This window comes from Lathyrus oleraceus, chromosome 6 (assembly GCF_024323335.1).
Source record: "Lathyrus oleraceus cultivar Zhongwan6 chromosome 6, CAAS_Psat_ZW6_1.0, whole genome shotgun sequence".
Lineage (NCBI taxonomy): Eukaryota > Viridiplantae > Streptophyta > Magnoliopsida > Fabales > Fabaceae > Lathyrus > Lathyrus oleraceus.
Window position 1 is genome coordinate 414,333,433 of NC_066584.1, and position 14,873 is coordinate 414,348,305.

Below are 14,873 nucleotides of genomic sequence, written 5' to 3' on the forward strand. Positions count from 1 at the left end.
TAGTAGTTGATTAAACTTTGATTTGGCCTAGGTAGCTTAAGGATAGTGAAGTAATTTGGGGTTTTGTGAGAAATGAGGACCATTGGATTGTGATCCAAGTAAGAGATTTATCAATGAGTGAAAACTAATTTAAGCTTTAGTTGCAGATCACCACTTCCAATCCTTGGATTGATTTTTATGAATGACTAGGATTGAATGGAGATTTGGTTGAAAATGAAAGTTGTAATTTGTGTTAGTTTGATAGTTATGATAGTTAAAGGTTAATTGTTGTGAATGGATAGGTAGTTAGAGGCAAATGATGATTGATTTTTGTAAAAGTACCAAGTTGGAATGTAAGATAAAAAGTCATTGGTAATTATGCATGAAACTTTGAATTTTTGAATGCTTTTGTCTTTGATTTTTTGCCACTTTTGCCATAATTTTTTGCTGAATTATCCCATAACTTTAATTACTTTTGAGAAGTGGTTTTGCTTTGAAAAATTGCACTTTTGAATGGTGTAAACTTATGGATAAATTCTGACTTTTTGGGCATGAATCAATGTTGGAAATTTTGTGAAGTTATGCATAACTTTTTTATGACTTTTCCATTGCATTCTGATGATTTTAATCTATGATATGAATGTCTAACTTGGTGTACCTTCTTCCTTGTAAAAAAGTAAAAATAAGATGGAGATAGTCAACAATGATTTATGTTTATAACGATTCAAAGTCAATAACATTCAATCAATGATCAAATGTCAATAATAATTAAAAGTCAATGTTAATGATAAAGTCAATAATTATGATAAAAGTCAACACGTGTAAAAAATCAACAAGTAATAGTAAAAGTCAACATTGTCCAGAGCATGGTTAATAATGTTGAAATGATCAAAGTCAATCAATAGTCAATTATAAGTCATAAACTAGTAAAATATAAAGTTTAATAGAGAACCTTTGAACCATTAAATAAAATAAATGTAAGATGGACCAGATGAAACTTTTTATGAATTTAACCTAAGCAAGAAATGAGGAGGAAGAAAAATGAAAAAAAGAGTGGGGAAAATTTGGGGTATGCAGTACCCTGTCATTGATTGTAATGTTGTTGAATAGAGAAAAGTTGAATAAGATTTTTAGTTTGAAAGTAGAGAGAGAAACTCTGTAGAATTTACAACTCCTTTTCTTCCTCTTTTTCGTTGAAACCCTAATTTCTTTTCTTCCCCAATTCATCTCTTCCTTCTTCTTTTATTATCAATTATGCAGTAGAGTCATCTGTCAACCAAGGTTGGCTGATTCACTCAAGTGAAGAGTGAGGAACAAGAGAAGTAATCAATCATAATAAAGATTGATTCTTGTTCATCAAAATTGATTTGGAATTCTCCAAGATTTGGTGAAATTCCAACACATAGATCTTTGATTCACTCAATTTGAATAGAGACGACGATGGACTTTTACTAACTATACTAAATGTTATTGAAGTTATAAAAATATGTTCATATCCACACGGATTGTGTTATTTTAATAAGAATATTCAATGTTATTGAAAGTAAAAATTAGGGGATTTTCAAGGTTTTTTTTATAAAATAAATGCGTAAATAAACGATTGGAAACTTGTTCAAATTAAAGGAAAATATGCTTGTTTCGGATCCCCTATATATCACTATTGATGTTGACGTCTATTTCCCCTAAGTTGATTTCTCGACGATTATGACTGTTAATTTAGCAGTTATACCCAATTTCTTGGTGTATATCTCACTCTTCTAAACTACAATTCCCTAAGTTGATTTCTCGACGATTATGACTGTTAACTTAGCAGTTATACCCAATTCCTTGGTGTATATCTCACTCTTCTAAACTACAACTCCCTAATTCCTTTTGTAAGTTGGATAGTTGAAATAAACAATATTCAGTGTGTTAAACCTTAAATCACAACTTATAATTTCTTATCCATACTCAGTTACTAAGTTGAACAACTCATTTAGATCAGATTCATATAGTTATTGTTAGTAATCAATATGATTCTAGGTCTGCTATATGATATCGTCAAAACATATAAAGCAATGAACATAAAAGTAACTGAATAACAAAACTAAATTAATCAAAAGTTCCAATAGTACAATACGCAGACATATGACTCAATAGGTTCATACAAGTTCATCTAACAAACCTCTAATCAATAGAAATTTAACTACTCATACTAATAGGAATCATTATTGAAGAAATAAAGAAATAATACATGAATGTTCAGTTAGAATTTGGCTTCCGATGATGAGAATCTTCGTTCTAGAGCTTCAAACTTGGCTTCACCGTCAAAATTATGTGCTAAAATAATCCAACCCCTTTTTCCATTATATTTTACCTTTTTATAGAAGTCAAAATGTGTCAGGAAAAATGTCAAATCACGCTATGATACCTTTTCTTATTGTCAATATGTCCTTTTTTTTACTAACAGATTGTGTCGTGATCACTTTACGTTGTGCTACAATGTGAACCTTTCTCGTCACGATCTCTACGCAAAAATTCTAGCGTTTATTTGTCATTTTTCTTCACAACTCTCCACTTCTTCATTTTTTTCCTATTTCTTACTCCAACCTAAACATAATCAACTGAAAGTGACTAAAAACAAATGCAAATGCTATAATAATAATAAACTCATTCATAATTGTTATCTTCTACAAAACTTTATACTTACCAAACCAACGACATACACCAATTATAGCAGAGTTATCACTTCCACTCATTGCTTCAATCCAGCATAATCTAAAAAGCTTTTCTTAATCTTTCTATATACTCAACCTTTCTCTCAATCTCACTAGTTCACTCTTATTTGAAAAAATATGGTAAACATACATTCACATACAATTGACATCAAACATAAGAATTTGCAAGATTTCTAATTAATTTGTCACTTTTTGTTATGGGTCAACCATATCTATGACACCCTACTTCCCGACTCAACATTTTAATTAAATAAATCACAAACATTCCCAAGCAGGATATTACTTACAACCATCAAAACATTTTCAACCACATAATAAAGAAAATAACTTGTTTGATAAGAAGCGGAATTATAAAAACATTTGGCATAAAGCCTTAACAACATTATTAGTTTGAAAAGTGATCCATCGTAGAATAAAATCAAACAAAAAGATACACAACATAAACAGAAATATAGGACAACTCGTTCCCCTTACATTACATATCAGAGCAACTCCTATTATAGACTTGAATGATAAGCAACTAAAGAGACACAACACCATCCTCAACCTCTAACCCATATATAGGTACCTGATTATCTGTACTCTAAAGGAGCACAGACGCAATAACACAAAAAGGGGATGAGAGTACATTCCAATAATAAATGGTATGTAAACATTTAAGATAGATATAAACATCTAAAAGATCATCTACATAATTAGAAAGCACACCAAGTCATGTATTCCCATCTCACATACATCACAATTATCTAATCACAATCATGCAATATAATGCAACAATGACTCGGCTTATGCTTGTCAATCATGCAATATATCACAGTTACACATAACCCTCATATATGTATAATTTTACACAATTAATTACATAAGTTTAATTAATCAACCCGTACTCATCACAAAATACCAAACAACAACCAATCTCCGCCTGTACGATGAAACCACCCACAAAACTCAACTCAACGGGTCATAACACACATTCTGACTCGATGACGAGTAACCTGTCACCAAGATGACGCTCATCATCCTTCCCACCACCTAACACGCCACACTTGTGACGACCTAGTAAGCCACGTCCACCTGGAGGCCATGACAGTCTCTTCGTCATTTGCCTGACGCCCGTCAACGATGTAAACACACATGACGCCTAGGGCCTCATATGGGTGACGCCTGTCACCCTACTAATAGAAGCAAAATTTTGCTTTACTATGGAAGAACCTACGAAAACCCATCGAAAATCTCTCCTAACACTCCAAGATAGTACATAAACATCACTCACATGATTCCCACACATAAGCATATTAATTCTTATAAATCTAACATATTATTCCAATGATTTAACCCCAAATACCAGAATATATTCATGCTTTGAAAACCCTAATTTCACATGCAAATTCATGTTTATGGATAATTAGCATATGACACAATCAACACCAAAATAGTACACGAATTTGCAAGCACATCATGGCATGAAAACAAATTTTAATCATATACTCATTACACAACACAATCAACACAAAAATAGAAATTCCTATTGGAGGTTTAGGGAAACTTATCCACCCTTTCATGAATTAAGCACCCATAGATGAAGAAACCCCTACCTTGTAATTCCAGAAAATTCAGCAAAGCAAGCTCTCTAGGGTTTCTTCTCTCAAACCCTAACACACTCCCTTCCAAGCTCTTTTCTCGAAAATCCATTGTTTTCACATACTCAAGAAAATATCTCTAAAAACCTAATTTTATTCTAGCCTTTTAAAATATCTACTATTTTTATTTAATTTCTCCTATTTTCAATTTTTTCCCAACTAAAGCTCAACGTTCCTCCACTCACCATTAAACATCCTCGATTCCTATAATTGATCCAACTCTACAAATTCTCACCAAATTCTAATTAAATTATTAATTAATTTAGTTAGTTCCCCCTGACCTAATTAATTAACACAAAACACCATAAATATCATCACCGGCCAAACATGTCACACATTTTTAAAAAATAATTATTTAATTAAAATACTCAATTAAATTAAATAAATAAGAAAATAAGGGAATAATAAATCAAAGTGTTGCAATATCGACCCCGCCTGAGTTTTGTGGAAGAACTGCAATCCTTCCAGAGTTTTCTCAGTGCACGAGAACCATCCTGTTAACGAGCACAGAAGATCCAAGGCTCAAATGCATCCAATGACTCTCTGCAATTCACTCCTAGCTAATAGCAAGCTAGTTATTTCCTCTATATTATATATAGATAATGCGGAAATTTAGGTACTAAGTTTCAAGTTCAATTTCAATTCACTCTTCTCTCTCACTTAATGACTTGAGCGTTAGAGTGCTAACCTTGCAGGTCAGCCCCCTCTCCGTTGCGCCGAAAGCTCAGTTCTGCCATTACTCCTGATCCTCACTTCATTTCTATTTCTAGTACGGAATAATGGTGTCTTTTGCGGGTATCAGTTTATGATTCCTATGTTTTCCATGATTTCACATTCACTCTTCAATTAGCTAGTTCGAAACTTTCTCATGTCACCGAATTAAGAGCCTTTGAAATCAAACACAAAGATCCATCGTGCTCAATACAATCAAGCATCTTTTAAACTCTGATATCCTAAATTTCTATATCTCAAACTCCTATGCTTCCAATTATTGGATGCATCTAAAGCCACTCGCTCCTCCGTTGTGTGAGAAACTGATGTCGCTACTATTGTCACATTTTAAGTAGCTAATAATCAATTACCTCCAACTGTAAAACTATGTGAATTTAGAAGAATAAGTTCTATTACATATAGATCTGGTCCATATTCCTTAGATAGTTGGATCAATCCAAGTTCCTTCGACCGTGTATCTGATTCCACCTCAAGTGTCTCAACTTGAAGCCTTTCATGGCTTCTAGCTACTACGATCTAACATTGAACTACAAGGGTCTAATGAGATGCTTAAAAAAATATAACATTGTTCGACAACAAAATTCACATGCGATAGAAGAAAAGTTGCTTAGCCTTGAAGAAAGCCTTTACAACGCACCTCTTTAGGGAACACCGTTCAAGAGGTTTTATCAAGAAGAAATTGCATTACCGTTCTCGAGCCGACCATGATAAAAAAATGAACTTCCTAAGTCAAAGAATCATTAGAGGAGTAAAAAGCACCAAAGTCTTCCCCGAAGTCCTAAGGGAGACCGAGGCAGTCATGTTTCTCCCCGGGATTATGCAAAGAATATACTTTCAAAGAATCAACCGAAGCATCATATGTGCATCCAGATCTTGGATAGAAAAATACCAAAAACCATGGAGAAGTTTCCCAAGTTGTGAGAGTATTATGGGAAGGGAAATCTGGACTAGCACATGCATATTTTCAATAATTGACTGAGTTACTTCAGCAAATATGACGCCTATAAATGCAAGTTGTTTACATTAACCCAGGTCGACCCTCTCAGGCTGTGGTTCAATGGTCTACCGAATATGAGCATTGAATTATGGACAGATTTCTGCAAATAGTTCTTCTCACACTTTACTCCCTAGAATAGGAAACATGTGACATTAGCTTCCTTGAGAAAGGTCATTCAATTAAAGAAAGAGAGCTTGCAGTCTTATAATGGTCATTTTAGGCAAGTTACTCTTGAGGCAGAGAGAGTCGAAGAAAGCCTTAAGTACTGAATATTCGAGAATAACCTTCTACGTGATCATCTCTTTAGGTTGATGATTTGAAGGAATAAGGTGAGAACCACTCAAGAGATGTTGAGCATGTCTCAGTCTTATAGGTTTTGGAGGAGAAGTTGAATACACGACTCAATAATCCCGCCTCCGCCAATGCCAACTCCATCCACCTAGTCGGGAGGGATCCTCATCGGTGGAAGGATGGGTCTAACCTAAGAATGCATAGACAATACTACAACTAATGAACGTATCTTAGGAGAATATTTAACAAGACAGTGCCAACATAGAATTCCAGAAAGGAGCAATCATATCCCTTTTTTGTATTCGAGAGTCATCCCAGATTGATAAATCGAAGTACTACCACTTTCATAAAGGGAAATACCACAACATTGATGACTAAATCAAACTGAAGGATGCCATCTAAATATTGATTAAAATAGGTTGGCTAACTGAGTACGTGAAAAGGGGCAAAATAGAAAGGGAGGAATCACCCAATGGCAAGTCTCCCTCCAAAACCACCAAAGTAGGAACCAGTGGTGAGATCAAGGAATCCAACAAAGGTAAGTGCCCATATATCTCCGATATAATATAAGGAGAACCACAATAAACCTACCATCTAATGGGACCATAAAGAAGAAGATCACTTAGATGTTAGCCATCTCCAAAAAGGATGGAAACACATCGGTGAAAACTCTTAACCGACCTATGTTGGTATTTCAGGACTCTAAGAAAGAGGGTGACATCCCTAATGAAATTTCCCCCTAGAAAATGATATAATGAAATCTTCAAGGGGAACTTGTCATCATTAACGCTGATCTTGAGGGGAAAAAAGAATTATCAAGTGTTTCGGGGAGATCAAGGAGAGGCATATATATGGAAATCAACGTGGAATCAATGACTGATAAGCTCCGAAGCATGAACATCCGCCCACCAAGATATGGTTGAGCTAGGAGAAAGTAAACAATGAGAATAAGAAGCGACTAGCTCATCCAATTATGTTTCCTTACTATTTTTATTACACATTATGTATGAAGGATAATCACGATCCAAAATGCAGGGGAAATTAATTTTTTCTCTCCTTTAGTGATCCTTACGAATGTGCATGATCAGTGATATAATTGTTACCTCTTATGGCGATTGAAACCTTTGATGCAGATCTAAGGAGAGATCACGAATGTTGAATGGTGACAACGCCTCTACTCAGTCCACACGAACGGATTGCTTCAATCTCAGTGCTAGCTGCTACGAATGAAGGCTTTGAGTGAGAGAGAGAGAGAGAGAGAGAGTGAGAAACGAAATTTCAACTGAACCAATGCTTCTGCACAAGGGTTCTATTTATAGAACCACTTGTGTGGGCTACAAGATGAAAAGTCCATTTAAGTGTATATGGCCCATATCTTATGATATGCCAATATCACTTAAGCGTGTGGTACCTTACCATATTTCGTATTCTACTTAAGTACATCGTACCTTACGATGTTCTACAATTCACTTAAGTGCACCGTACCTTACGGTGTTCCTTATTTACTCTATCTCTCATCAATCCGTCCTTTTGTGTGTGACCTTGTAGGTTTTCGTGACATTAGCAATTATATTAAATCACGTATTTAACATAATAAACAATGAGCGGTATCTAGCAACACATCACTGCTACCCAAGACACGAAAATGTCATATGATCTGACAAATCCTTTTGTGATAATAATTATGTGTATAATTACCCTTTTTCCCCTATGTCTATATTGAACACAAGGCATAAACCGTGCCATCCTTGTCCAGTTCAATATTGGGCCCGTAGACATTTATCCTGTTATGCAGGATGGACAAATTCCATCTAGATCACTCATGTACCTCAGCATGCTTCGTGGAGTACCTATCAACTGTCTTTATGGTCATCGAGTTACGGACAATGTTTGATCAGCAATAAGACACTCGACTTTACATCTAGGGTCCATAGTGGTTTCAGGTCGAAGGGTGGTATACACCACTATCACCATGAGAATAACTTATGATACTTTGCATAACATTCTATATAGTATTCTCATAACGGGTCAATCCAGTATAAATATTACTCCTAATATTCATACCTATGTTTAAGACTTGATAACTCCTTATCCATGATCCATGAGATGTGATCATCAGTCTATATACATAACAATCTTAATGCTTTAATGTTATCCCATTTCACAACAAAGCTCGACTGCAAATACTTTAAGAATAATGTCCTTATGTTTAATGGGATCTCATGATTAAGTCACACTTGATACATTAAATGGACTATCTATTCTAGGGACTTTATTAAACAAACATAATAAAGGAAAAGCCTTTTTTTATTAATAAATAATTCGATACAAGTACAAAAAGTATTGTCCTCTAGAGCTTACACCAACAGTTATAACCTAGAGTTGTTGGATATTTTCTTAAGACATGGAGTAATTTTTTGGTTTCTATCTCTCCTAAGTCAGCGTTGACTCTAACTGGTCTTTCAAGCTCGATATCTAGGAATTCATACATTAGATCTTTGGGTAGTGTTTTAAGTTCTAATGAAGGTTTCTCGGGGCTTGGTATTGGACTTGGTGTTAGTGCTTGACATTCTCTCAAACTATCATCTACGCATGTCTCACACCAATCATCGTCTTCGAATATAAGAGGTGTTGGAATCTTCAGTACTTCAATATACTTAAATGGTTCCTTCTCCATATCTTTCACACATTCGTCTATGATGTCTAATAGACAACATGAGTCATCTATAGCTGGTGCTTGTAGGATTTTAGCTAAGAGAAATTCAACTTTTTCTTCTCCGACTTCGAATGTCAACCTTCCTTTCTTCACATCTATGATGGCTCCGGCTGTGGCTAAAAAGGGAATTCCTAAAATAATAGGGATGTAGGAATCCTCCTTTATATCCATTATCACAAAGTCGTTAGGAATATAGAATTGTCCTATACGAATGGGAATATTCTCTAGCATACCTACGGGAAATTTAATGGAACGGTCAGCTAGTTGTAGATATATATTTGTTGGTCTTAATTCTCCCAAATTGAGTTTTTCACATGTGGATAAGGGTATTAAACTAACATTGGCTCCTAAATAGCATAGAGCTTTGTCTATGGTAAGCTTTCCGATTACACATGGTATGGAAAAGCTATCAGGGTCTTTCAGTTTATGAGGCATGTTATTTTGAATGATAACACTGCATTCGGCATTAAGCATAACAATTTCATCATCCTTAAGCTTTTTCCTATTTGATAGAATCTCTTTAAGGAATTTAGCATATGAAGGCATTTGAGTAATGACTTCTGTGAATATTATTGTTATGTTTAGTTGCTTCAAGAGTTCCACGAATTTCTTGAACTGTCCTTCATCTTTGGATTTAACAAGCCTTTAGGGATAAGGTACAAGTGGTTTATATGGTGGCGGAGGCACATAAGTTGGTTCTTTATCTTTTGCCTATCCGTTTTCATCTTTCTTTCCATCATCGGTTGGTTCGTTTACTTTTTCGGATCCTTTACCAGAATTTTGATACATGGCCGAATTTTGAATTCTAGGGTCAACTGGTTCATCTAGTTCTGTTCCACTCCGAAGTGTGATAGCATTAGCCTGGCCTTTTGGGTTTGGTTGAGGTTGACTAGGAAATGCTCCAGCTGGGGATGCTATTGCGATTTATTGTTGGACTACTTGAGAGATATGGGTTTCTAACATTTTGTTATGGGTAGCCATAACATCAAACTTAATTGACAATTGTTTCATCAGTTCACTCGTATGAGCGTTTTGTTTTGCAAATTCTTTATTTTATTGAGCTTGAGTATTTATAAAGTTTTCCATCATGATCTCCAGATTTGACTTTCTAGGTGCTTGTGGAGTAACATGGGCTCCTTTCTAATAGCAGGTGGAATAGTAGGTGATGGGTTTGGTGGAAACAAAGCATTGTTGTTTTTATAGGAAAAATTCGGATGGTTCCTCCAACCAGGATTGTAAGTGTTTGAATATGGGTTTCTTTGGGAATAGTTTACTTGGTCGGTGGGAACACCAGCCAATAACTGACAATCAACATTAGTGTGCCCAGGGGTTCCACATAATTCACAGTTTGGTGTTATAGCAGCTACGGTAGATGCTGGTGTTATGGCCAAGCTTTCAATCTTTTGAGTAAGCGCATCCACTTTAGCATTGACACGGTCTATGCATTGACTTCATACGTTCCGCTTTTCGGAGTTGGTTTTTCTACGGCAGCACGTACTCCTCCCCATTGTAAATGATTTTGAGCCATGTTCTCTATGAGCTCATAAGCTTTGTCATAAGGTTTATCCATTAGAGCACCGCCATCGGTAACGCTCAAATTCATCTTAGTGTTATATAGCATACCATTATAGAAAGTATGGATAATCAACCATTCTTCAAGTCCATGGTGTGGACAAAGTCGCATCATATCCTTGTATCCTTCCCAAGCATCGAAAAGAGTTTCATTATCTTTTTGCTTAAATCAGTTGATTTGAGCTCTTAGCATAAATGTTTTGCTTGGTGTAAAATATCGGGCTAAGAAGACTTTCTTCAACTCGTCTCATGTGGTTACTAAGTTTGAAGGTAGAGACTGGAGCCAAGCTCTAGCTCTACCTCTTAAGGAAAAAGGGAAAAGACGCAGTTTAATCGCTTTTGACTGACACCATTTGCTTCCACTATATCTGTGTATTGCACAAACACTGACAAATGTAAGTTAGGGTCGTATGTAGGACTACTTGAAAATTGGTTTTGTTGAACGGCTGATAATAACGAAGGTTTCAACTCGAAATCGTTTCGATTGATGGCAGGGGCAACAATGTTGTTATGTGGTTCTGCTTGCGATGGAACATAATAATACTTCAACGGACGGTTTTGTGGTCTTTCGGCCATAATTGGTTCTGGTTCTAAAATCAGGATAATAGGGTCTGGAAGATCTTATTTAATATGAAATATGTTGATTCGGTATCTTAAATTAATATAACGCCCAATATCGTCAATTGGTTACTCTAACTCCTTGCTCTGAGAGCGAGTGCATGTCATACAATCGACAAAGAAAAAGAAAGAAAATTTGTTGCCTTAGTCTATACTGCGTAACAAAGGAATCACAATATTGACTAATTAGTCCCCGACAACGGCGCCAAAAACTTGATAGGATGATGGGCGTGTCTGTCGAATTATGACTGTAAGCGCACAACCTATCGTGTAGTTTTAAAAGATTATCGAACCCACAGAGACTAATGGTCAAGCTAATGTTATCTATTGTTGTAGTGCAAAGCTAATGCTAAAGATTATAAGGGTAGGAATAGAAATGAGAATACTAAATTCTAACGGTTTAAAAGTTATGATAGTAAACGAGTCCGGAATATGGATTCCGCATATCTAATTTAGGTAGAATTTGGTACTAAATATGATTCTATTGCGTTATGTAGAAAATATCGACTTAAAGGTCTCGTCTCACACTCTCGCGCTATTGACAAATATCGCACCTCCTAACCATAGGATTTTGCTCTCGCTCACTGTTTCTAATTAGAATGTGTATTTTGAAAGTAAATGAGATCCTATACGATGCCTAAAGCTCTCTCGCTGTTTTTAGGATCGATGTCTAGTTTCCATTATCTGGTTCCTTCCTCACATTCTCATGCTATCGGATTGAACCTTAACTTGTCTCACACTCTCGTGCCAAAATAGTAAACATACAATTGGAAACTAAAGCCATAACAAATTTAAATAATAAATTCGCACCTATTATTTCTACTGAGTCTCGTCAGTAACGACGGTCCTCATACGCCAGACTCAGAATAATTTAGCAAGACATTATATTATTTGGAAACAGCATAATTAAAACATTCAAAATTAAGAGCAACATGACATACAAGTGATCAATACAGTAAAACATACAAATATCAAATACAGTAAAAAGAACCTGAAATTGCGTAAAATAAAACTGGAATTAACTTGAACTTGAATTAATTTGAAAATAAAATAATGGCAGGTTTGTTCTTTTATCCAAGAGTACAATGAAGATGAAAACAAAGTAAAAATAGAACAGGTGTGACAATCTCTCGATCTGAGTTATTGTCACTTTTACAGGTAACTTATGCTTAATTCTAAAACACGATTTCGGCAGCGCTTCCGCACAACTTGGATACCTTCAAAAGTCTCCTAGAATCCTATTTATAGAGGTTTTGAGACCTGATAACTCCCTTGGATCGTGCATGGAGAGTGGGGGGGATAGAGGATAAAAAACGGTCCAGATTTGCCCACTAGCGCAGTTCTGTTACTGTGTGATAATGGCGAACGCCATTCCTTCCATGTTTTAAGTGACATGGAGACAAAGTGAATGGCGAACTCCATCTGGACAAAATGCATAAAATTGGCTCTTTCGCTCATTTTTAGCTCCTATTTCATTCCTTTTTCGCGAGGCTTCCAAAACTTCAATGAAATCGGATAACAACTGCAAAACAAATAAAACGGAAGTAAAAGGCGATAAAATGCATAAAAACATAAACGGATATCATGTGTAATGAGCCTAAAAACACGATATGATTTCTCGTTATTAGTGGAACAAGCTATAAGAAGATTCTTATCAAGAATTTTAACCTTGAATAGATACGGGAAGGTAGAGACTATTGTGAAGGACCTAATGAATCTGAATACAACTGATTCGAAATTAGATGAAGACCTTGAGAACTGCACGGATTCAGGGATCTTATTATCCTGTCGGGTCAGATTGGTGGTCCTTGTTTGTTGGACATGCTTTTTTTTTTCCTATAAGAGGTTTATAACCTTTTAAGAATGGGTTATGTAATAATGATTCTACATCTATTGATGCTGATTATGGTAGCTTTCTCTTATGATTTAGTTGTGTAAACCTTGCATGACTGACCTTGTGTATGCTAATTTCTATGCATAATGAATTTGTTGAAGGACTAACCCTTTGCCAAATTATGGCAAAAAGGGGAGTAATAAGATGAAGTGGTGTATCTATTTTGTGCAAATAAACCCAGATCGTTTAGTCCCGATTGTTCAAGAAGTACTAATGTTGTGCTCCATGCTAGAGCATCAGGCATGACATTTGGTCCTGGTCCTTGTATATGTGAAAATAGATTTATCTGTGTCAATAGTATTTATTACATATTCTGATATCAACTACTAATTGATTGTGTGTGCATGACTAAGTATGTGAATGATTACATACTAATAAATGTTAGTTAGTGATATTGTATGTTACTAACTATGTGATACTAAATTCACACATGACTAAGTATGAGAATGATTGTCTGATTGTCTGTTTGGTTTGGAGAAATTAAATGGATTTGTGTCAGCATCTGATCTTGATGCTTCTGACTTCTATTGCTACTGGTGCTTAACTCTGATACATGGAAGTTGTTGCCGCTTAAATGCTCTAAAGATCCAGTACATCTACTGGTTGTCACCTGTTCTCATGGAAAAAGTGTTATTTATCTTGAAGAGTTGTTTTACCATAATTTGCCAAAGGGAGAGATTGTTGTTCCCAGTGGATTGGTCTTTGGATTGATTGCATTTAGCAAAACAACATCTTGGAGAAGTGTCCAAGTATTTAAGATTGGTCTAACTTGTTAAAACTATATGGAACTGCAAAAGAGACATATGTTGGACGTGATACTCCAATATGTTGGTACAACATTTAAGCATTGTGCGACAAGCGGCAAATTACTGCGCTTTTAACAGAATCTTTTGAGAAGATTCAATTGTGTTTTACTGCTATTGATTTAGTAATATGATTATATGATTTATTGGACAACCATGAAAATCAAATCAGATTTAAAAGATATTTAAATTTGAATTTGTAACAAACCAAATCATATCTTTTTGTTGGAGATATTCAAGGAGCAAATCAAATATCCAACAAATTGCGCAGAGATTATGAACGAAAATAACTGCAGTTCCACAAGGAAAAAGCCTAGAGTTATTTTGCTATATAAGGAGTTCAAACTTACATTGAAAAACAAACATTCACTTTGAAGATCTTAGAGTATCAGAGTTTACAAGAGTCCTTGTTATTTTTATGTACACCTCTATGTATCAGTAACTTGTCATAGAAAGTTTGTCTAGTTGAGTTGTAATTCAACATTGTTATGCACACCCCTACGTTTCAGTAACTTGGCATAGAAGGATTGTCTAATTGAGTTGTAATATTCAATATTCTTTCATCTTGTTAAGATTGAAGTTGATCGTTAAGGTTTAATGGTTGTTAGTCAATGTCACTAGTTTTGTGTCAGAGAAGAAAGTGCGTAGGTTCTCATGTTTATGGGGAGACTTTAAATATAAAGTTATTGGATAATGTTAGGAAGAGGCATTGAACATCATAGGATTTGTTGTTGTTTGTAACTCTAATTGCACTAAACTATTAATAGTGAATTTTCTTTCTTAGGTTGTGGACTTATCCGCTAGACGTAGGTGTAATGTCATTGAATAGGATGATCTATGTGTAATGTCATTGAATAAGTAAACAATTGATTGTGTTCTTTATTGTTTCTCTACTCTATCATCTAATACTTATT

At 35.2% G+C, this 14,873-nt stretch overlaps 1 protein-coding gene and 1 non-coding gene across 2 annotated transcripts; one reads left to right on the plus strand and one right to left on the minus strand.

Moving 5' to 3' along the window:
* Positions 1-8,706: 8,706 nt before the first annotated feature.
* Positions 8,707-9,618, minus strand: LOC127095969 (uncharacterized). The gene has a single exon (XM_051034609.1). It carries the CDS (start codon positions 9,616-9,618, stop codon positions 8,707-8,709), a length of 912 nt encoding a protein of 303 aa, XP_050890566.1.
* A 1,112-nt stretch (positions 9,619-10,730) lies between these two features.
* LOC127099925 (small nucleolar RNA R71) lies at positions 10,731-10,837 on the plus strand. The gene has a single exon (XR_007794386.1). It is a non-coding gene; the product is annotated as a small nucleolar RNA R71 (small nucleolar RNA).
* Positions 10,838-14,873: the final 4,036 nt, after the last annotated feature.